General features: G+C 34.7%; 1 protein-coding gene and 1 long non-coding RNA gene across 3 annotated transcripts in view; one reads left to right on the top strand and one right to left on the bottom strand.

The window, feature by feature from the left end:
- LOC149771589 (sorting nexin-4-like) overlaps positions 1-17,254 on the top strand; it is a 58,168-nt gene extending 40,914 nt beyond the window's left edge. For both annotated transcript variants that reach the window (XM_089948318.1, XM_089948317.1), the window contains 5 exons: positions 1,356-1,445; positions 4,678-4,768; positions 9,847-10,004; positions 11,043-11,157; positions 14,402-17,254. In XM_089948318.1, coding sequence (XP_089804444.1) covers positions 1,356-1,445; positions 4,678-4,768; positions 9,847-10,004; positions 11,043-11,157; positions 14,402-14,449 — 502 coding nt within the window. In that variant the 3' untranslated portion in view covers positions 14,450-17,254. The remainder of the gene's footprint in view (positions 1-1,355; positions 1,446-4,677; positions 4,769-9,846; positions 10,005-11,042; positions 11,158-14,401) is intronic.
- Positions 17,249-22,693, bottom strand: LOC149771588 (uncharacterized). Its single transcript, XR_016418208.1, has 3 exons — positions 22,542-22,693; positions 20,481-21,085; positions 17,249-19,239 (listed from the first exon to the last, which is right to left on the bottom strand). It is a non-coding gene; the product is annotated as an uncharacterized LOC149771588 (long non-coding RNA).
- Positions 22,694-23,018: the final 325 nt, after the last annotated feature.

Genomic DNA, 23,018 nt, shown 5'->3' with positions numbered 1-23,018 from the left:
GTCAACATCAAGGTCACATGTAATTTTTGTGTGTTTGGTCACATGTAATTTTTGTGTGTTTGGTCACATGTAATTTTTGTGTGTTTGGTCACATGTAATTTTTGTGTGTTTCAGCTTGATGTCATAAACATGTTTGAAGTTTGCAGTGTTTCTTAGTTCAGTGGCATCTCCTATATATCACATGTAATTTTTAACTCCAAGTTGAAGTTCACCAATCAGTTAAGTGGCATCTCCTGTATCACATGTAATTTTTTATCTCCATGGTCAAGGTGACTGAACACTTTATTTTACCCATTTTCTGTGTTTGTTCTATAATCATCTTTATGGAAGAGCAATAAAACTTAGCTTCTTCTGATGTCTGCCAGTAATTTTACAGTGCTGTCTTATAAATGAAGGTCAGATTTCATGATTGTGAACTTTCACATCCTCACCATGGTAGACAGGGGACAAAAATTCACTGAATTTGCCTGCTTAAGCTCTCTCCCAAACTGTCCGAACTAAAACGAGAAACACCAAACGACTATTTCAAAATTAACTGTATTGGGTGGTGGTGGTTAACATGAAGTCCTTACCCGCACCACCAGTGTTCCATTAATGTGCCTTCTGACCATGAGTACCTTTAATTAGGCTCAGGCCTAAGTTTAATATGTTAATTAAGTAGTGTTATATCATTGCAGAAGGACACACACACACACACACACATTTAAGTTGACTGTTCTGTTTTCAGCCATTCTTGTTGTAATTACAGATCACAGTTAAGTTTCTTTTTAAAATTAATACATGTTAATCCTTCTCATGTTCAGAGTACACAACCTTAGGAACATTGAGAAAATTATATTTCAGTAGAGACATGCTATATATATATATATATATATATATATATATATATATATATATATATATATACATATGATCCGTCTTCAATACTTCTAAACCAATAGGAATGGCATCCCATGGTATTGCTCACGTGTTTATAATTCTGCTCATAACATTCATTATTCAGTATATACTTGCTTTTAAGTTGTCCAGCTGCAAGCTGCACAGACCCAGATCTGTCAGTGACAAATCTGGATCATTGCAGTTTCTTAGGAATATTAGGTAGAACAAACAACATAGACCCAGATCTGCCATTGGATAAATCTGGGTCATTGCAGTTTCTTAGGTAGAACAAACAACATAGAGCCAGATCTGCCATTGGAGAAATCTGGGTCATTGCAGTTTCTTAAGGTAGAACAAACAACATAGACCCAGATCTGCTGGTACAGCAGATTGGGGTCCATGTTGTTTGCAGGCAGATTTGACTTATACGCAAGTATATATAGTATATTCTGGAATTTTTTAAACTCACATTTCAGATATAGTGAAGCAGTTGATGGTATTTTGGAGGAAGAAGAGCAGTACTCTGACCAACTAAAAGAATACTTGGCATTTGGGGATTCATTAAGGTTTGATTTTAATTACAGTTTTATCCCAAAATGATCAATTAGCCTTGTTTGCACAGTTTTTTAATGTAACACCATGAATACAGGTTTGTAGTGTTGACTCGGTGGTTAACATGCCAGACTTGATGCCAAAAGGGTGACTGGGTTTCAATTCTATACTCAGATTAACTTGGATCAGCTTTAAAACTGCTTTAAACTGCATCTGTCCCTGGGCAAGACATTTTGCTCCAGTTGGCTTGGCACTAATTGAACTGATTCTGTTGCTGTGCTGTAAAACAGCAAACAAGAAAATAGTTCCATATTGAGGGTATTGTGGGTATTCTTGTTCCATCAACACAATTTTCTTAAACTGGTTGTTTAATCAGAAATATCTTTGGTGGATTTAGCTGCATCGTTTTCATGGGTATCAGATGTTCACAAAATTATGTCTACCATGAAAGATGATTTTGTTAAAGAATAGAATGGTTACTTAATGCAATTTTATATCCATGAAATTGATTGTTTACTCCCAAACCATGAAATGCTATCCCCCAGGTATATTTATAAGATGCAGTAAGTCATAATGAGTGTGTATTCAGCTTAGAAAAGATGGCAGTTTGAATTAATACACTCGTGATAAATTTTGTAGACTCTTGCATTGCTCTACTTTGCCAGGATGCCAGGTCCTCAGTCCAGGCATGTTCCCTTCTCCAGTTAGTAATTGGTAGCCCTGAATGGGAAAGAACATGATCCCAGTTTTATGCCTTAGCTACATCTGTGGATGGCTCTCCTCTTTTTCTTGGAACATAGGGTGAATATGTGTGCATCTGGATGCTGAACAAATTTTGCTATTCTTTGAACTTTAACTATTTTATCAAAGAAACATCCTTTTTTGAGCTGTTCGTGTATTATTCTCCCTAGTTTTTGTATTTATTGAGTGTTATTGTGTTCCTTTTTGCAGAAATTTAAGGGGTTTTGCACCTTACTAAGTGAAGTGGTGCCTCTCCTAATTGTTTCTGCTTCAAACTGCTGGTGTCAATGTATCACCCACACTTTCGTGGCTCCTGGTTATACTGTGTTCATAAATTTTACTCTTTCAAGATGTTAATATGCTATATGGTATGGGTAAATGTAGATACAAAATAGCAGTTTGGGACACACCTTACCTGTCTGTGATGCATTAAATGTATAAGTTTGGATGGCTGTCCTATTTGTTGCCTGTGGGCAGAAAGTCATGACACATTGCCATTGCAGAAAGAAAGGTCCCTATTCCTCCTCTTCATCCCAGTATGACACCCTTCATTCCAAGGAGTGGTCAGGATCACTTCCAGTCCTAAGAAGTCTACAGTGGGGCTGTAACCAAGAACAGCTTCACTGACCAAAAATCCTCTGATACCTGATACTAATTACAATGTCATTTGTGTCTTTTAGAGACAGGTACTTCGCCCCTCCCAAGTGAGGAACAGTGCTTGTGTCTTTGAAAGAGTTGCACCCTCTCAGCAGGGATAAGCAGTATTTTCTCAAGAGAGGTACAATATTGACTGATAAGCCAGAGTCACACCCTTCCAGAGATATGGAAGAGCAGCACTGTTGCTAATACAGATATGATAATGGACTCAGGTTCACCAAAGTTTTGTCTGTCTGAGCTTCTGCACCATACTGGTCTGCAGGTACCCGGCACATGGCTGGCCATAGTCCTGCACTGTCTCCTGTGGTCTTGTCCAACAGAAATGAGTCAGATCACCACTCACCTCCAAGATTGTTGAGAAGGGATCATCAGTCCCATTTGCCAAGGAGAAAAGATATTAGGATTGGTACCATTATTCCCATTAGTGGTTATGGGATGAACCCATTTTAATGAATCTCTCTCCAGAGACAGAGATCAGGAAGGACAGTTTTCTTGCCTTGGGAATGAGTTCAAGAAAGTAATGTAATTTCCATTCTCATGGACTAGATTGAATAAGAACCAGTTGCAGCAGGTCCTTCCCTTCCATCAGGGTACCATGCTCATTCCCACCATCTTGGGTCAGGTTGTAGAGGAGAACGAAGTATGGAGTTTTGATAAGGTGGTAAATGAAATTTGATGCCTCCTTTCCTCAGACCTTTACCCCAAGCCTTTGGGGTCTGATTCTTTCTAGTCTATAGAGGCCTTCTTAGGCCCACTCTTGTTTGGATCTTAGAAACGTTGTGCATATCTTTCAAGCATTATTAAAAACTTCTTATAAAGCTTTGAGTGAAGCTTCCTTTGAGAAGTTTGCCCTTAAGACAGTTTTTCTTCTCTCCTTAGCATCAGTGAGGAGCAGGAGCGAAAACACTGAATGTCAACCACTCCATTCTTCCTAGGTCCTATGCAACAGTTTGGAGTGGGTTTCATAGCATTTGCTCCCAGTGGGTATGGGGTGGGGGCTGAGGAGTCTAAATTTGAACATGCATGTATATTAATTGCACATTTTCTGTAGAATGTTTATGATTAGCTCAGGCTTTTTGCACGCTGTTAACATTAATATACCTAGAATCATAAAACTTGGTGGGGGGATGCATATTGATGCATTGAGCAATACACCCTCATCACAAAAGTAGGTCACTATCTTGAGTTAAATTTTGAGGTTTAAGTTCATTTCACAGACTAAATTCATTACAGAATCAAACTATGATTGTATGTATCAATGTTACTGCTACACCCTTACCACAATAATGGTCACTGTGAGCTACATTTCACAATACTGGCATAGGTTTAGTTTTTGCATTTAGCTCATGAGCAAATAGGTTCTCAGCACAGTAAATATACTATTATACCTAGATTTGTAAAAGCTTGGTGAAGGGATGCATCTTGATGGGTACTGCACCATCATCACAAAAGTAGGTCACAGCCCTATCTTTCATGCTTCACTGACTTAGGTAAATTATGTTTTAAGTTTTCTTCTCAATCTGTTTATTAGAAACTTTTTGCCTTAGTATACTTTGTGATAAAAAACAATGTTCTTTTGTGGTTTTATATACATCTAAGAGGGTTTAGAGGTGGGTAGGTAGGCGGTGGATTTTTCATTTTATGTCAATACAATACTGTCTATATAGTACCATTTCAAAAGTTGAGATTTTAAATTTTAAAATGATTTAAAGCTCAAATATAAAGAAAAAGGATTTTGAAACAGTCTTTAGTTAATTTGTTGTCAGAATGATATTGTTTATAGTGGCTACTGGAAACTAGTGAAAGTAGAGTGGAGCTTACTCTGTTTTTTTTAAAATCTTATAACAGAACTGTCTGCAGGAAATACGAGTGTATCCAGTATGATGTGGAAAAGGTAGAGGACAATTTGACATATAAACACAACCAGAAAGATATGCTGGTATGTATATACCTTTGGCTTTAATTATATCATCACTTTAAACTAAACCTGATTAATTCTCCTAGATTTACTCACAGTGAGAATTTTGTCTCAGTGTTTTTTCTGAAAATGGCATTTTTAATTTTTAAGTAGGTCATCTATGAGCAGGTTACTGATTGTTCAGAAAACATGATAATTAAATAAAGATATAACTTACAACTGTTTATTCCCATTCTAATCAAAATTGTACTACCATTTTAACAAGATCACATGCCCCATCACATAGGGATTTTAGTGATATATTTCAATTGTGATGAGATAACATGCCCTGTCATGTAGGAATTTTAGTGTTGTATTTCTATTGTGAAGAGATGATATGCCCTGTCATTTGGTATTGTAGTGTTTAAGGGTAAAAATAATAATCTTGAATACAGCAGATATATGACCCATCGACAGTAATTTATTCTACTGATTACTTCTAAAAGACTGTATTGATCGAGATCTGCCAGTGCATTATGTGATGGCAGATCTGGATCTACAGAGTTAGCAGATTTGAGTTATTAGTCACATATGAGTTATAAACAATTAGCCAGATTTGAGCTATAAGCAGTTGGTTGGATTTGACTTATAAGCAGTTGGTCAGATTTGAGTTATAAGCAGTTAGTCAGATTTTAGTTATAAGCATGTATATATAGTACATAGATGACTTTATTTGATTTTTATGTTATTGAAATGATTTTTTCTTGTTTTATTAGGCTTCAGGCTTTTTATGTAGAATGTTTATTTACACTGACAACATAACTTGCAAACTGCAGTATTCCATACAGTAACTCATCTGTGTGTATTATTGAATCAAACACAAATCTGGTACATCTTGTAAGCAAATCAGCAATATGCCATACAGAGTCTTCATACCATATCTGATAGAAAATTGACCAATTCAGTGGACTCTATGACTACACCCATGCTGTATTTGTGACCAATTCAGTAGGCTTTATGACTACACCAATGCTGTATTTGTTACCAATTCAGTGGGCTTCATGACTACACCCATGCTGTATTTGTGACTAATTCAGTGGACTCATGACTATACCCATGCCGTATGTGTGACCAATTCAGTGGGCTCCATGACTATACCCATGTCGTATTTGTGATTAAGTCAGTGGGCTTCATGACTACACCCATGCTGTATTTGTAACCAATTCAATGTGCTCCATGACTATACCCAAGCTGTATCTTTTTCTAATTCAGTGGGCTACATGGCTATACCCATACTGTATTGTTGACCAATTCAGTGGGCTACATGGCTATACCCATAATGTATTTTTGACCAATTCAGTGGGCTCCATGACTGTACCCATGCTGTATTGTTGACCAATTCAGTGGGCTCCATGACTGTACCCATGCTGTATTTTTGACTAATTCAGTGGGCTCTATGACTATACCTATGCTGTACTGTTGACCAATTCAGTGGGCTCCATGACTGTACCCATACTGTATTGTTGACCAATTCAGTGGGCTCCATGACTCTACCCATGCTGCATAACAACAGTATCCTGGAAAGCATTTTAGTGAGAGACCAGTGTACTAATATTTCATCTTTGTGTTTTTATAGATAGGAATTAGTCTGTATGGTTATATCTATGATTGGAAGTTTTGTCAGATTATTAATATTGAAAATTGCTTAGTGTAATAAACTGATTTTAGTCTTGACGTGAGAATCTTGCTTGTTGCTAAATTATGCATTAATTTAGACATTTATATTAGTTTACATAAAGCCACTGCACCATAAGAAGAACTGCTGATTTTGTTAAGTCAGTATTAGTGAGAAGAAAGAAATAGCTTCTTTTCTGGCATCAACACTGACAATGTCATAACAGAAGTTACGGGTTGCATACAGTTCCTAAATCACATGATGGATTATCATAATACGTGGCAGTAATTGTCATAAGGCAACAACATGTTCGTTTGCTTCTGTTATTCTAGTGTCAAGGTCCTGGTCATAGAAAATTTGGGTTAATGTTCTGGTTAAAAGTTTTCACTTGCTCGTATTTCCTAAAGCCCACAATTTATTGTTGGCATTAATCTTTATCAAGTTTAGACAAATCATTCTATGACAAACATGCTTCCTCCTATAACCTTGGACTCAACGTCACAGTCATAGAACATTTGATCGAAAGCTTTGGTTACAGAATTTTAATTTATTTTTATAAATTAATGACCTTTGTGAATTTTCTTAATGGTTGGGGTGAATTATTATGAAGCTAAGACAACTCATTTAGTGGCATGCTTGCTTGCCTCTTTTTACCTTGGGTTCTACATTACTGTTAGAGACAATTTGTTATTGTAGGGGTTAATGCCATTTTTCAATACAAGATAGGCTATACATGGTGGCCAGTATAACGGGTGGAAGAAGAACCCTGGAAAACCCCAGGAAGAAATACCAACCCATGAAAAGCTACTGGCAGGCTTTCTCACATACCTATGCTAACCGCCTGAGACTCGAACCCACACAGACAGAGGTGAGATGGCAGTCATCTGGAATGGTGAGCACTTTAGACCACTCGGCCACTTGGGGCCCCTAGAAACAATTTGTGCTACTGTTTTGGTTCAGTTTTTTTCTTCTTCAGTTTTCTTATAATTCCTAAACCCTTTGGATTTTCTGAATATTTGGGATGAATCATTATGCAGCTTACACAATTCATCCTGTACCACATGCTGTTGCCCCTTTGTTCTTGGGTTAAGATCAAAATTATAGAATTACATTTGTGCTATTTTGTTTAAAAGTTTCCATTGCTTATAATTCCTTAATCCTTTGATGAAATGTTTTTTCATGGTCTGACTCATTATGACACTAAGACAATTGATTCAGTCTGACTCATTATGACACTAAGACAATTCATTCAGTCGGACTCATTATGACATTAAGACAATTCATTCACAGTCTGACTCATTATGACACTAAGACAATTCATTCACAGTCAGACTCATTATGACACTAAGACAATTCATTCACAGTCTGACTCATTATGACACTAAGACAATTCATTCACAGTCTGACTCATTATGACACTAACACAATTCATTCACAGTCAGACTCATTATGACACTAAGACAATTCATTCACAGCCTGACTCTTTATAACACTAACACAATTCATTCACAGGCCAATTCATGACATTAAGACAATTCATTTATAGGCTGACTAGTTATGACACTAAGACAATTCATTCATAGGCGAATTTAATATGACACAGACAATTTATTCACAGGCTGAGTCATTGTGACAATAAAACATTTCATTCATAGGCTGACTCGTTATTACGCTAAGACTCATTAAGACACTAAGACAGTACACATTGCAATTTGCTAACTCAATCTTCGGAGTCAAAGTCACACATTTTACAACAATGCTGTTGTCATGGGCTCAACATGCAGACTGTAGCTGTAAAGTCCTTTTATGACTTGTACAGCTCTTAGTATAACTTTCCCAATGCCTGAGTTTTCTTGGTATCACTCCTGTTTGATAATGTGATATTATGCAGGTGCTCATCAATTAATTCACATAAATGACCCACCTATCTTTCATCAGGTTACAGGCAAGGAGTATTTTCTTCATGATACAGGTATTATGTAGTATTCTAATGTTACTGCTACTAATGCTACTTCTACAACTACTACTTTTATTGCTACTGCTACTACTGATGTGGGAGCTGTGGTGGTTCAGTGGTTAGCATGCTGGACTCAACACCGAAAGGCTGTGGGTTAGAATCCTGCCACAAGATCAGCCTAAGTTAGCTACCATAATATATCTTTGGGAAATGCACTCTACTCCAATTACCTCTGCACTAAATAACCTACTTGTGTTGCTGTGCCATAAAGCACCAAACCAAAGCAAATTAAACTACTACTACTGCTATTATTATTATTATTATTATTATTATTATTAATATCATTATTAATATTATTATTATTATTATTTTACCTGGGTTTTTTATTTCAAAAATGTATGAAACTTAAGTAGTAAAAATTTGAAGAAGTCAGTGAAATAAAAGGAAATAAAAAAATTATTAAATTTGTTAATTTCCATGGAAACAAGTACACATGTGCAAGACCATAATATTAATATACAACAAAGATAACTGAGTGTTTCCATAAGACCTCAAAAAAGTGTAATGAAATAACTTTTCAGTACATTGTTGTAGGCACAGTTATTATGATTCAATGGTCTTAAACTTAGTAACAGAAAGAAATGAAATCACTAAGTTTAGCAAAATCAATAAATAAATTTATTTCTCAAAGTTAAAAAGTGAAGATTTAAGAGGAACTTACAATATTGAAAATTAATCCCAAATAATCCTATATGTTCAATCACAAGTCCAAAAGTATAGTGTGTTCTGAATGAATTTGAGTATTGAATGTGCTGATGTTCCAATAGTCTTAAATATGTTGATGTACTAACAGTCTTGATGTATCACAATGATATAATCCAGAATGAATTCACAAAAATCCCAATATAGTATTTTAGTCAGAATAGTCATTGAGCTCTTTGTAATTCTAATGAATAATTTAATAAATGTTTCCTCTCAAATTAAGACTGCTCTGGCGGCCTAGTGGTTAGAGCATCTGCCTTGGATGTGGAAAGTCGCGACTTCAAACCCTGGCCGAGTCATACCAAAGACTTAAAAAAAATGGTATTAGCAGCTGCCTCGCTTTGTGCTCAGTGTTAAGAGGTTAGTATTAGGACTGTTTGGCCTGGTGTCAGGATGATGTGGCTGGGTGGAACATGATGCTACAATGCTAGACGTCACTATAAACACTCACACTGCAGACATCATTGCAATATTTTTAAATCCTACTGTCATTAGTATCTGAGAAATTATCTCAAGAGTTAAATGTAAGCCACAGTAGCCAGTACATTTAGTATAGTCATGCACATCTCTTATAAAATAAAGATACAAAGAATAAAGATACTTTCCTAGTTTTATGGGCATGGAGGCACTTCCAAACTTGCCAAGAAAAATGTCAGATCTGAATTTTATGCCCATTATAACCAGTCAGGATCCTGAGAATTTTGTCTCACTTCATACTGTGTTCAGTTGCAGGGAAAGACAGGTGGTAGTTTCTCCCTGAGTGGGATGAAAAAGGCAATATTTGGTGGTGACACACCAGAGCAAAGGGAGCAAAAGATCAAGCAATTAGATGAACAGATTAAACAGACAGAGCAAGAGCTGCAACAAGTCAACACGGATGCACAGTGAGTGTATTATGATTGTCTCCCCTGCTTTTACACATAACAAGACATAGGTGCCCTTAGTGCAGCATTAAAGGAGCTGTGGTAGCACAGTTGGAATGAGTGTAAAATTTGCAATCCAAGAGTTGTGGATTCAATACCGGACCATGTCAGCTGTCCTGGTAAAATGCACTTAGCTCCCATTTGCTTGGCACAACATATCCAATAATGTGTTCAAATGCTGTTTTGTCATCTGTTATATCACTTGTTTATATGTATGCACACATACAGTCATCTAACTAGTTCCCACATTGTCCCCAAAGAGTCAGTATATAGTGACATAGAGAATCCACTGAACACATACCCATTTTTAGATATGTATAAATGTGTGCTGGTCATCCTAATATAAATTATAATAAACTGTGAGTTCACTTTTCTGTGAGGTATAGATTATTAGTGAATTTTATGGTGGTTTTAACCACAAAATTAAAACCAATCGAATGACAGTCCATACTTGCAGTCAAAAGAGCCTCATTCCACATCCTCAAATTTAAGTACCACAAAATTTAGACCCAGATCAACAACAGTCCATTTTTGCAATCAAATGGCATCATTTCCCATCCACAGAATTTAGTACCAATAACATTTTGACAGAAATCAACAACAGTCCATCTTTGCAATCAAAGAGCATCATTTCCCATCCACAGATTTTAGTACTGATAATATTTTGACAGAAATCAGTAACCATCCATTTTTGCAGTCAAAAGGGCCTCATTCCGTATCCTAAAATTTCAATACCACAAAATTTAGACCCAAATCAACAACAGTCCATCTTTGCAATCAAAGGTCCTATTTCGCATCCACTAATTTAAGTACCCACAAATAAAGTTTTTACTGTATACCTACAGGGATCAATTCCCATTCAAGTTGATTAATTACTTTATTGTTAATTACAGTATTTGTTAGATGCATACCCTTTCTTTTATCGAAAGAGAGATAAAGTTTGTGCAATATAATTGCAGTGCGATACATAATTTACTGCTTCTTTCTTATTCATTCCAGGAAATTCATTGATGCAGCTCTACGAGATATTGACCGGTTTAAAAGACAGAAAACAAAGGATTTAAAAGAAATATTCACAAATTATGCCATAATGCAAATTAAGACATGCAAGAAGGTACTAGATGTAATTAAATACGGACAACTGCTCCAGTTTCTGCCAAACATTTATTGCACATGACTATAAGGTCAAGCGAGCTAGCGGTATGGTCATGTACCTATAATGCAACGTGTGCCCATGCATCATAAGTCCATCAAATTTGTTTATCTTAAACTTCTCAAAAGCAACTTGACCATCTTGGACTAAAATGTCAACAAGTGTATTTGGTATAGAGGGCTTTCAGATTTGTACAAAAAATGTAAATTTGCCATCAGATATGGTTACTGTTATTAAACATAGTACAAATCTTTACATGACTTCTCTAAAAATGTTGAAGTTAATCTGGTCTTATGTGACAGAAAGTGTCCTTGCACACACACACACACACCACTTTCAAATTTTTACAAATGATGCCATTACACCGTCAGATATGGCTTCCATGCAGAATAATAGCTAAAAACTTTAAATGACTTCTCCAGAAAATTGCTTAATAGTATTTGATAAAAAGTGATACAAAGCATCCTGGCATTAAAACCATTAAAATTCTTATTTTAAAAAAAAAAAATTGATGCTGATGCACTTTCTCATATGACCTCATTTACTAAAAATATAACAAATCTGACAAATACTTTTCAAAATCTGTTCAAAACAGTCTGACCCAATTCAACAAAAGTATCCATCATTGTGGGCTTTCGAGTATGTTAACCTTAATCCCTCATGTAAACTAAATCATCACTGACTTAAAATAATCACTGATTTAGTTTGTTTTGTGCATCATGACAAAACACAAATTTCACAACTGATTGACAGTAGACTGTAAAACAAACAACTAACTGGCTCTTATATCGCCCAGCTTGTATAAATTAGGCTTGGAAACAGCTGTTCAAACTTTAAAAACAATATCTGGATTAAACAGTTGCTCAGCTTGCCAAGATCAAAAAAGAGTCATGTATGGCTGTTCTTTTTGACACATGAACCAAAAATTTGCCTGTCTTTACAGAAATTTTTTGAATATTGAATGACCGCTGACCCTGATGAAAAGGGATGTAACTCATATCTCATCTCAATGAACTTTTTTCATCAGAGTTAGTTTTAATTCACTGGTAAATAGATGAAGATATTGAGCTACACCTGTCGCACTGTGATAACCTGACTACTTTGCCCACCGTCCAGCAAACATATTGCTCTGACCTTATACCCCAATGATAAAATTACCTGGCTTTTGAATTTGATATAATGATAATTCTTTTAAGTTATATGGACATCTTCATGAAGCAAATATTTTGTTTGTATAGACTGAGCATATGTACCATGCTTAAGGTAATGAGAAACCATTGTTTGGTTCGAAGACACCTGGCCATTGACCACAGAAATCTGGTGACCATTACAGACATGACATTTTATAGCAAATATTCCAGGCAGTGGAATTGAAAATGGATATCATGACCAGGTAACTGTTATATAAATATAACAGTTAGAACAGGTTTGACTTTATTTGATTAAAATTATATCTACATTTTGGTATTATAGAATTTTTATATCATTAGGTCTAATTCTTATTTAATGCTGTACTTAAAAAACAAATTTGAACTACATCATTAAATACCAGTATTTACTGGACATGTCTGGTACGATAATTAATTTTTAAGAGTTAATACTCATGAGTTGATAATTTATTTTAAAAATAGGAGAGTTGAATAAAATATTGGGTGAAATTCTGTAATATAGTTTTTGAAAGAAAAATTATCAATAACTAGTTTGAAAGAAAGCCATGTAATAAACATGGAAGGATAATTCTAATGCTAAAGCAGCAGCAAATATGGAATGAAAAGAATGTACATTTTTTAGCACATTTAATAATTTGTTATATTAAAATTTTAATTTTGTCACAACTTGTTATACCACATTTGACTCCTCTTACATTAAATTTTGCAAATATATGGTCACTGCATGGATTATCAGGAAAAAATGTCCAGAGCCATTGTAATTTCAGGCTGGCATATATATATATATATATATATATATATATATATATATATATATATATATATATATATATATATATATATATATATATATTGGGGATCACTACCATCTAAGCTCTGTCTGCATGGGTTTGAGTCAAGGATTCAGCCAATGTGGGTATGTGAGAAAGCTTGCCAGTAGCTTCTCATGGGTTGGTGATTCTTCCCGGGGTTTTACCAGGTTCTTCCTCCATCATTAATACTGGCCGCCATGCACAGCCTATCGTGTCCTGAAAAATGGCATTAAACTCTAAACAACAACTTTGTCTTCTTAAAGTTGTTATGCAATTCTTCATTTTATATTTTTAGAACTTTATTTCTAATTGTCAAACATTTTGTTTGCAGAGGTACCATTAAGCACTAAATACATATATATGTACCCGCTACATACCATGGTAATTGAGGTCCATAACAATTGATTTTGAAACGAGTGAGAAAAAAATTTGTGTGTGTGTGTGTGTAACAGTGGTAAATAAGCATCATTGTAACATAGTAGCAATGTTTCTTTATGTAATTAAATATATTTTTTTAATTCATGGAATTTTGCATTTAATTTTGTCATTATAGTATATTTGAAAGGAAATAATGATAAAATGCTACTCTGACATTATTTTGTCATACATTTGATAGACCAATTTAATTACAATGTTTTAATTTTATTCACATGGTTCATAGCACTACCACATTCTATCCATTATAATGTTACATGAGGGGCATTATAATTAGTTAGAGTTATGGTAAAATTATATTATCATGTATTGCATTATAAGCCAGTCTTATGGTAGCTTAGTTGGTAGAACATCAAACTCCTAATCCAAAGTCATGGGTTCAAACCCACCCTGACCGGTCATGTTTGGCTGCCTCATTGTGTGAGGAAAGACATTTAGTCCACCTCCCTTTTTGGCATCATACAGCCAATAATGCGTTATATGTGCTGTTATAACCCATAAAAAAATACTGAGTGTAGGGTAGTATACTCTGTGGCTGCCATTGAGCGCTTTGAGTGCTGAAAATGGTTACATATGAAGTCATGACTGTGAAAATGCATACAGATCAGGAACACAAATTATCTATGTACCTGCAGAAATTTTGTTCCAGGAAAGATTTAATTTCAGAAACAGAATTTGTACGGTCAAAGAATAAAAATCTTCATGTTTTAAAAAATTGTACTTCAAGATTTGTTCATAATTCTTCTTTAAAGGTCAAATTAAATTATTCTGATTCTTCTCTCTTTTTAGGGAATTGCTATTTGGACCAGTGCAAAAGATTGTTTTGCTAAGATGTAAAAGAGATTTGTTGCATGAGGATTCTTCATCAGTTTGGCCACAAACCTGGATGGAAAGGAGGGTAGTCAAAAGATTATTTTCAGGATGTACATATTAAATCTATTCAAGATATTTGTAAAAAGTTTTTGACAGTAGATTTTAAGTGAAATGAATTAGTTTTGAAATCTAGATTCACATACCCAGAAACTGTCTCACTCCTAGTTAGGCATTTTGCTCATGCTGTTTACAAATTCAAAGATTCTATATTGAAGGCTACTTACGTCATTATATACTTGTTCGATCATTATGTTAATTTCTTGGCTTCATTTATGAACATTCTAGCTTTGTTTGCTTATATTTTAAAGATCTAATTATGACATAAGGAAAATACCATAAATGGGACTTTTGTATAGCATCATTGGGACTTTTTTTTATAGCATCATAAAATAATTGGTCAGAGTATTAATTAATGACAGACTTATTACATTAATGACAGACTTATTACATTCTAACACCATCATCTGCAACATTAAAAATATTATCCAAAATTTATTGGAATTGCTAAATTCCCTATCAAAATATTTTTTGTTGCTGTATAATTGTAGCAAAAGACTGAACTTTTATAGTAACACATATCATCTGCACTGCAATCCGATTAAAAGAAGTCTTGATTTGTGGTTTTCTGTTTATGGCTTTTTGAATGATTTACTCCTTAGAGCTCTTATTGGAGAATGAACATTGTGAGGAAGAAACAAAACAATCAGAGAAAAGTAAATTTCCTTTAACAAATTCATTAAAGAATTTTGCCCAGCATCGACTCCCCGTTTTATTTGTGTAAAATATGCAAATACTCTTCCTACCAATGGTTCTTCAAATTTTGAATATTTGCAAATGTTGAACATTTTTATTTAAAATACTCATATTTTGCTTAACTTTATTACTGTGAATTTATATCTGGCACAGGTTAGATGGATTTGTGTATACATTGTGAGACTTTATTGACATGGTGCCTTTAAGATTAAACGTATGGGTGAATGATATAGTGTTGGGGTGTGTCAGCAGTAATTCTTAATTCACTTGAAATTGCCAACAATAACTCAAAAGTCATTTAATGCCCATTTCATAGATTTCAACCTTTTAATATTGCAAACTTGTTTGTACTTTTCTGTTACAGAATGTTAGTTTCCTATTGGAAATAATGTTTTTAAAGTGAATTGACTGTGTATCGATATAACACAAGTTTTGTAGGTTGTTTCACTTTAAGTGATTGCTTTTCTTGCTGGCAAGTGCTTTTTAATGTGAACATTGTACATGTACAGTGAAATGTTTTGGTAATTAAGTAAACTATCCTTACTATGAAATACTTTATTCATAAACATGGAATAATTCTGTGTCATTGATTCCAAAAGTTATTTAAATTTTTGCATTAGTATTTCTTATTTGCTAAGTCTAAGTGTTATAGATAGATTCTGCTGCTTTGTGTGTGTATGCAGGAATAAATGTACACGCATATTTATTTGTACTGGTATAATTTTGAGATGTGTTTGCATGTGTTATTTTCATGCAAGTATTTTTTCATGTATAACATTTTTCATTTTCAGTTTTCTGCTTGATATGTCAGCTTTTATTTTGCTTTTTTTTCTCTTTTCTTTCACACCAGCAACAAATGTTGCAAAGGGAAAAACAGCGATGGGCCATCCATTTAGTATGTATGTTGGAAGTGGGGTTTACCCAAATGCATACACTTGCATATGGGGTCTGCTGATAATATACATATGCATAGGAAATGGGGGGGTGAAACCTCGATAATAATTTGACTAATACGTAACCTGTTCGGTCAGCGTTTGAATTTAGCAGACACTAGACAAACGTATTAAAGTTACACAGCTTATTTCTTTGATGCAGCCAGACATTCAACATCGCTGGACTATCTTTTTTACACGTTTATTTGTTTTATTAAGCACGTTAATATTATTTATCATTCATTGTTTCTGCATGGATTAAATATAGGCAGTTCTATAGAATGGGGGGGGGCATCAAGCATACGTATGCAGGTGGGGATGGGGGTGTAAAAAGTATGCATGTGCACAGGTAGTGGGGAGAGGCCAAGCTTTGCCAGATTTTTGCGTACGTACTAAATGGATGGTCCCCAATTACTGTGTCTGACGCGTCATCTTTCTAGTTGCAGTTGGACTTGTCTTATAAATGATCATATATGCTATATACTAAAGCAAGATGTTGGATAAGAACTGTTGTTGGATGAAGATAAGACTGACAGAATGCCCCCTTGACTGTAACTAGCACATAGTAAATTACAATTTATTAAATCTGATATGATTATTCATAGAGATTTTTACATTTTTGTTTTGAAATCGTCATTTTATATATTTACAAAAAAAAAATTAAATGAAATTTATTAGTTAGAAAGAACGGTTACATGTGGTGTATAACCTTGTTGAGTTAAATCATCCCTTTGTCTTATTTTCCAATAAATAAAGTACAATTTAGCTATGAATTGTTCCACTGTTGCCGTATATATTTATGACAGCTTAAGAGCTGTATAGTTACAGATATGGATCTACTGAGTATCTTAGTCGCAGGTAGTACAGTAATGAATAAGAAATCTTATATCTGACATTTTCTTTCTCTTTAACCTAACACATTTTATTTTGATTTATTTAATTGCAATGAAATGTTCGTAACTTTTCATCTTGATGTTATTGTGAAAATTGCCTATAATTTGGGGTAGTGCAATACAGTCATGTTGTACTGTGCAGTTGTTGGTAATAAACATGATAATAAATAATAAAACTGACATAATTCTTTTTTTCTTCTTTATGTTTTTTAATGCAGACAAAATACTAAGTGGACCAAATTAAATTGACAATACATTGAAACATATATACAAAGTATCACATTAACAGAAATAGATTTTGGTTAAGTAACATTGTGTGTATACATAAAATCCCCATTACATGCTGCCTAAGGATTGTAAAATTTTGGGGGTCTGTGAAAATTTTAGCTTTGAAAAGAGACCTAATTCCAATTTTAATAATAAGAGTAAATTATTTTACTTGGTGATTATCCATTGTTTGACAGCTTTTATTTGGTATTATTTCAATTCTGCATGCTCATAGATTTTAATTAAATATTTTTTATTACAAAATTTTCATAAATCTCTTAATCAAGTTTCTGGTAAGAGACAAAGTTAAGAAAAAATTGACACATTTAAAATTCAGATTGTGTGTTTTTAAGAATGATATTGGTATTTGTTTATGGTCAAAAGAGAAACACATAATATTTAACAATGTATGTGCATCCCATAGGTCCTGCTTAATGTACCATATTCCCAATACCAGCCAAAACGTCGGTATTAATGGTACTTTGATCAACTAAATATTGACATGATATCTATACAAATTGTCACCTGAAGTTTTTAACATGAAGTAAAGGTTTACAAGACTATTTGACATGAAAGTGCCATGAAATAACACTAATGGAATAATATAAACATTTTTAATCTAAACAGGTGAATTTTGTGACATGCAAAATTCTTGTGCATTTAGAGCTATGGGAGTGTACCTGGAAAAATTATGACTTTGTCATGTCCCTTCATTCTTCGTGAAGATATTCTGGTGTATAACAGAACATTTGTACCAAATATCATGAGCTATATATTGTCTTGCCTGCCTGCTTCAGCAAAGGTGACATAAAGGTATCAGTTTATCTTCCAATGATGGTGTCATCATCGTCAACAGTAATTTATTAGAAGTCACAAGCATGGGAGAGATGGCTCTTCATTTTGGTCGGTAGAATCTGGAAATTGTGCCCTTTCATGTCCATGCACGCCCATCCTTCCTTGGACCCTCAAGCAGGATCTAGGTTGTTGAAAATGGTGGTCAATTTTTCATTATTTTTTTTTCTTCAAAATTATTCGGTATGGACATGAGAGCCTAAACCGTGATGAAGACAATTATAATGCTTGGACAGCAGAATCAGGAAGCTCTTCCCTTTCATATTCATTCACCCTAATTACTTCTGACCCTCAGGCTCAACCAAAATCGTTGAAAATCTTGGTTAAGTTTTCAATGAAAGCTTTTCTTCGTGGTCTAAAGTCCCATACCTTTGGAGGGATATCTGAATTGTGGAATAATGAAGCTCATCCATTTCTTCTTCATATCTGTCCTTCATTTAACCCACAAGGAAGATAAAGTTCATTGGATTTTCTTTGAATAGTTTTTGGTTGAAGAATACTTTGTGGGGATACGGTAAATATGCCCGAATTCAAGGAGGGATAGCTATTAAACTCTGAAGAATTCAGAAACAATGACTTACATTTGTGCACCCCTACCCTCATTCTGCCCTTAAAGTCAAGGTAAAAGTTATTTGAAAACGAAACTGTATTATATTAGGCTGAGATGCAGGTGAGACATATATTTCCTCTAAATTCAGAAGAACTGTGCATAATATTCCAAGATGCTTCCGTCCCTTTTTTATACCCGGACATATAAATGGCGAAAATTATGCATTTTTCAGAACAAAGCATACTTTGAAAAGAAACTAATAGCTATTTGCATTCAGAATGTTTTTTAGGAAGCGTCGCTCAAATGTGGAGCTATAACAAATTTTCTATGAAAGAATAAGGATTATGACACGAAGTATGTACATTAATTCAGCAGTATTTCAATGTTGGTCAAGGTATGTGTAATCTTATTCTCGACCACGCCTCCTTGGTAGCACGCACAGACCGCACCAGTCTTGACCACGCCCCGAGATATGCCTGTGGACAGCTACTTGGGCAAGGTCCGGACCTGCGGAAACCGAGAAAATTATAAATAAATTAATAATAAATTATGGACGGAACTGCAAATATACATACTTTTTAGTATATTTTATTACCTATGAAAATGTGATGCTTGAACCTCCCACAACAGGAACACAACCACACATCTTCCCATTGGGTTCCGTCCAGTATCTGATACTGTCGTTATTATCTGCTCTTTCTTGTGGAACCTTGAGCTGATTAAAACCTTATTCCTAATCGATGTACACGGAATTTACGTTACAAAAAAAAAAAAAAGAAAAAGACAGGCACGGACGTGTGGAGATGACTGATCATAATACATCCTCCAAAGTGTTAAATAATAATAATAATAATATTAATAATAACAATAATAACAATAATAACAATAATAATAATGAGTAGTAGTAGTAATGGAAAGAGTAGTAAAGGCCGCGCTTTTAAGCAGACTGACAGTGTAGGACATACTGGTTCTGTTTTGCAGTGATTTGTCAAATGATTTGTATTATTGCGACTTACCTCTACTAAAAAACAATAAAGATGTTTAAAATCTGAATCCTTATTCCCCCCACTCCGACACACACACACACACACAGTGACCAATTTTCTGTAGCTGTTTGGTCTCTACAAAAAGCAACCTTTTGCCAAATTTCTACCATTCTAAGTGCCTTGATGAAGAAGGAAAAAGAATGTAACTAAAAACATTACAATAAATCAGTCACAAACACACTTCTAAAAAAAGGAAGTAACTATCAACCTTGTATATACATATACACTTTCACAAACACGTATATATAAACATCACTCGCAAATTATGTCATAGCCTGACTCACATGCAAAACTTTGGAAATCAAGAAGAAAGTTGTGTTCATAAAAGAATGTACCACAGGAGTTGTTTGGATCGCATACTGATCTCCAGGATCAGGAAGAAACTGTAAGGCAAAATCATTGTCATAGATTTGCTTTGCTAATCACGGTTTGTTTTTCTTTTCTTTTGATGTTTATTTGTTTATTGTTCTTTCTTTGTTCGTTTCTCTTTTTTATGGTGGTGGTACTGCTGATATTGTCTTTATTGTGTCTGCACTTGAATTTGTTTGAAAAGTGACTGGCTTTTTTCGAAAAATACAATAAATCCAGTTTAAATCTTGCCTGAGAAAATGTATGTAGCTCAAATCAGGTAACCCTAAATATTGAGAGAGAGAGAGAGAGAGAGAGAGAGAGAGAGAGAGAGAGAGAGAGAATGAGAGTTACTGGCATTGCTGCTGGCAGAGATTAATTAGTTTCTGGTACAGCGCATTTACATTCCCGTTCCCGTTGGTGGGGTCTTCACTGGTGACCTTATCTGGGCCGATAGCGTGTCCTCCGCTGTGAATATATCCAATGGAATTGGCAGGGGGGTGACCATTTTCTTGAACGGATGTCATATAAGTCGCAATTTTATCATAGATGTGTTGTATCAATTTAGCCAAATCTCCAGCAAAGATGCTACTATTTTGAGCCTGAGATTGCATACTGGAGCCACCAACGGAGGCGCTGAGTAGTGTTTCCGAGTTTCCATTGCCTCTAGAAGAAGAGCTTTTCGTTTCTCCAATAACAAGGGATGAAGCGTTTCCGTGGATATTACGAGCAGAATTAACGTGCGTATTACTAGAGTTACTTGAACCTGTACTACTTGTGCCAGCATGACTGCCATTGTTTTGCCTTGCGACAGAAGAACCGCTAGGAACGTTGTTTTGGATCGTTAATGATGGTAATTGATAATTGTTACTTGGATGAAGCAAGTTCCCATTGGAAGTAAAGGATCCCCAAAAAAGCAAAAATAATGTTCTTTTAAGGATGCACATCTTTTAATTTACCTGGAAAAATATAAAGGTGAGTGTAATACGTAACAGCTTGTACATGTTTCTATTCACTATTACTGGAATTATTACATTGCATGTACATTTCGTGTGAAGCATATTTACATACACGTGCGATCAAATTGTACTCCCATTTTAATTAAGGAAAAAACTATTATATTTTCGCCTGAAAATTATATTACATTTCCAGTTATTACAGTCACTGAATTTGATGAGATGTACGGGTTTGAGCAACTGAAAGACCCTAGATTGTACATTTTCATAGAAATCAAGCAGGGGTATGCCACAACGATACATCTCGTTCGGTAATCATGCACACGCATTTTTAAGTACGAATAAAGAATTAATGACTTTTTCTAAAGGTGAATATAAGCGTTATGAAGCAGTGCACCTTATAGTGATCAGCGAGACGAATATACATATAATTTTGCTGAATGATTCACGGAACATCAGATTACAGAAACAAAATGTCTGCAACTATTTTATTGCATGACTTAAGAGTAGCAATTTTGAAAATCAGTTTTGTTTCAGTAAAGTGAAACTGCCATTTCAACTGTAATAAGGCCATAAAGTACATTATGATATCATGGTGGTACAGTGTGAATTATTGTCAAGCAGATTACATTGTGCCAGCCAATTAATATCTCGTCTCGCGAGAATTGTATAATAATCGGAGTTATGTCTTAGCCGCATCGGGTCAAAGGTTACTTGAAGTATAAAGCTCATTTTCATTTAATAAGAGACTTCTGACACAATATTAAAGTTTTGTGATCATTTTTTTCAGCACCATTTTACTCTGCTTCGTTAAAATCATTCTAAGTTAACATCTGCGTGTTCATTTTATCTTCAACCCAATAAAACTGCGGATAATACTAAACAGGTATATTTTTTAAAACCTGTTTACCAAACTCTTTGACGATCATTGAGAAGACGCTCATTTGGGAATCCATGATAGGTTTTACGTCACGTATATCATCCTGCAAGTTTGTAAAACAAGAACTTCCAAATTCTTTTATTCACTAATCCTGATACAGGTAAATCCAAGCGTGATAAGGTAAACCTGCACGTTTACGCAGTACAATATAATTCACAAAAAATAACTCCAGAGTAAAGTACCCGATAATTATAAAGATACAGTACCCTAATACAAATATACAAATGTCCGTTGAACCCATAAATCATCAAAGTTATTGTAGTAGGTAATTTGGTGCAATCAAAAGTCCACTCTTTTGGTCAATTTGTGTCTAACGGGCCATTCTATCTAAAATTAATGAAAACCAGCATTAAAATACACATTGATCAAATCCAGTTAAGAAAGTCAACAATGTTAAGAAAGTCAACAATGCTCAGACGATGTGTTTTGATATCGTTTCGAGATCTTTAAATATCTACCACAATTTATATGCAAGCGAGATTTAAAGTTACGCGGAATGGTTCTTCGCAAATAGCTTACCTTAAAAAATGTCTTTCTTCCAATTTTTGCAGATCACATCCAGCAATAACGGTATGAACTTTCACAACACAACTGTTAAGATCACGTGTACGAAAGAGTGCAAAGACGTGATCTAATATTGATTAGTACCCCAGTCTGTGAAGGCATGGTATCAGAAAAACCGGGCCATCGTTCTTTGGCTACTATTGCCTACAGCGTCGCAGCCGTATTCATCGCATAATGGCAGCCACTTTTAAGCAATCAACTTTGAATTTGCAATGTATGACGTATAACACCACGTTATGTTTAAACACATCGAGTTCGAACACTATGAGTGATACTCCTACCTGTTGCTTTGGTTTTATTTTTAAAATATTTTTTTCTTCAATTTAAAAAAAAAGTTATTTCCGTTATTAGAACAGGTGGGGGTGGGGGTGGCGGTAAGCCAGCCAAATAAATTGTTCAGTTCCTGTCACTTATTGACAATCTGACATTTTC

The sequence above is a fragment of the Sinohyriopsis cumingii genome, unplaced genomic scaffold (genome assembly GCF_028554795.1).
Source record: "Sinohyriopsis cumingii isolate HCF-2022 unplaced genomic scaffold, ASM2855479v2 utg001752l, whole genome shotgun sequence".
Lineage (NCBI taxonomy): Eukaryota > Metazoa > Mollusca > Bivalvia > Unionida > Unionidae > Sinohyriopsis > Sinohyriopsis cumingii.
Note: the sequence above shows the minus strand (reverse complement) of the source record. Positions and strands in the feature narration are given on the sequence as shown.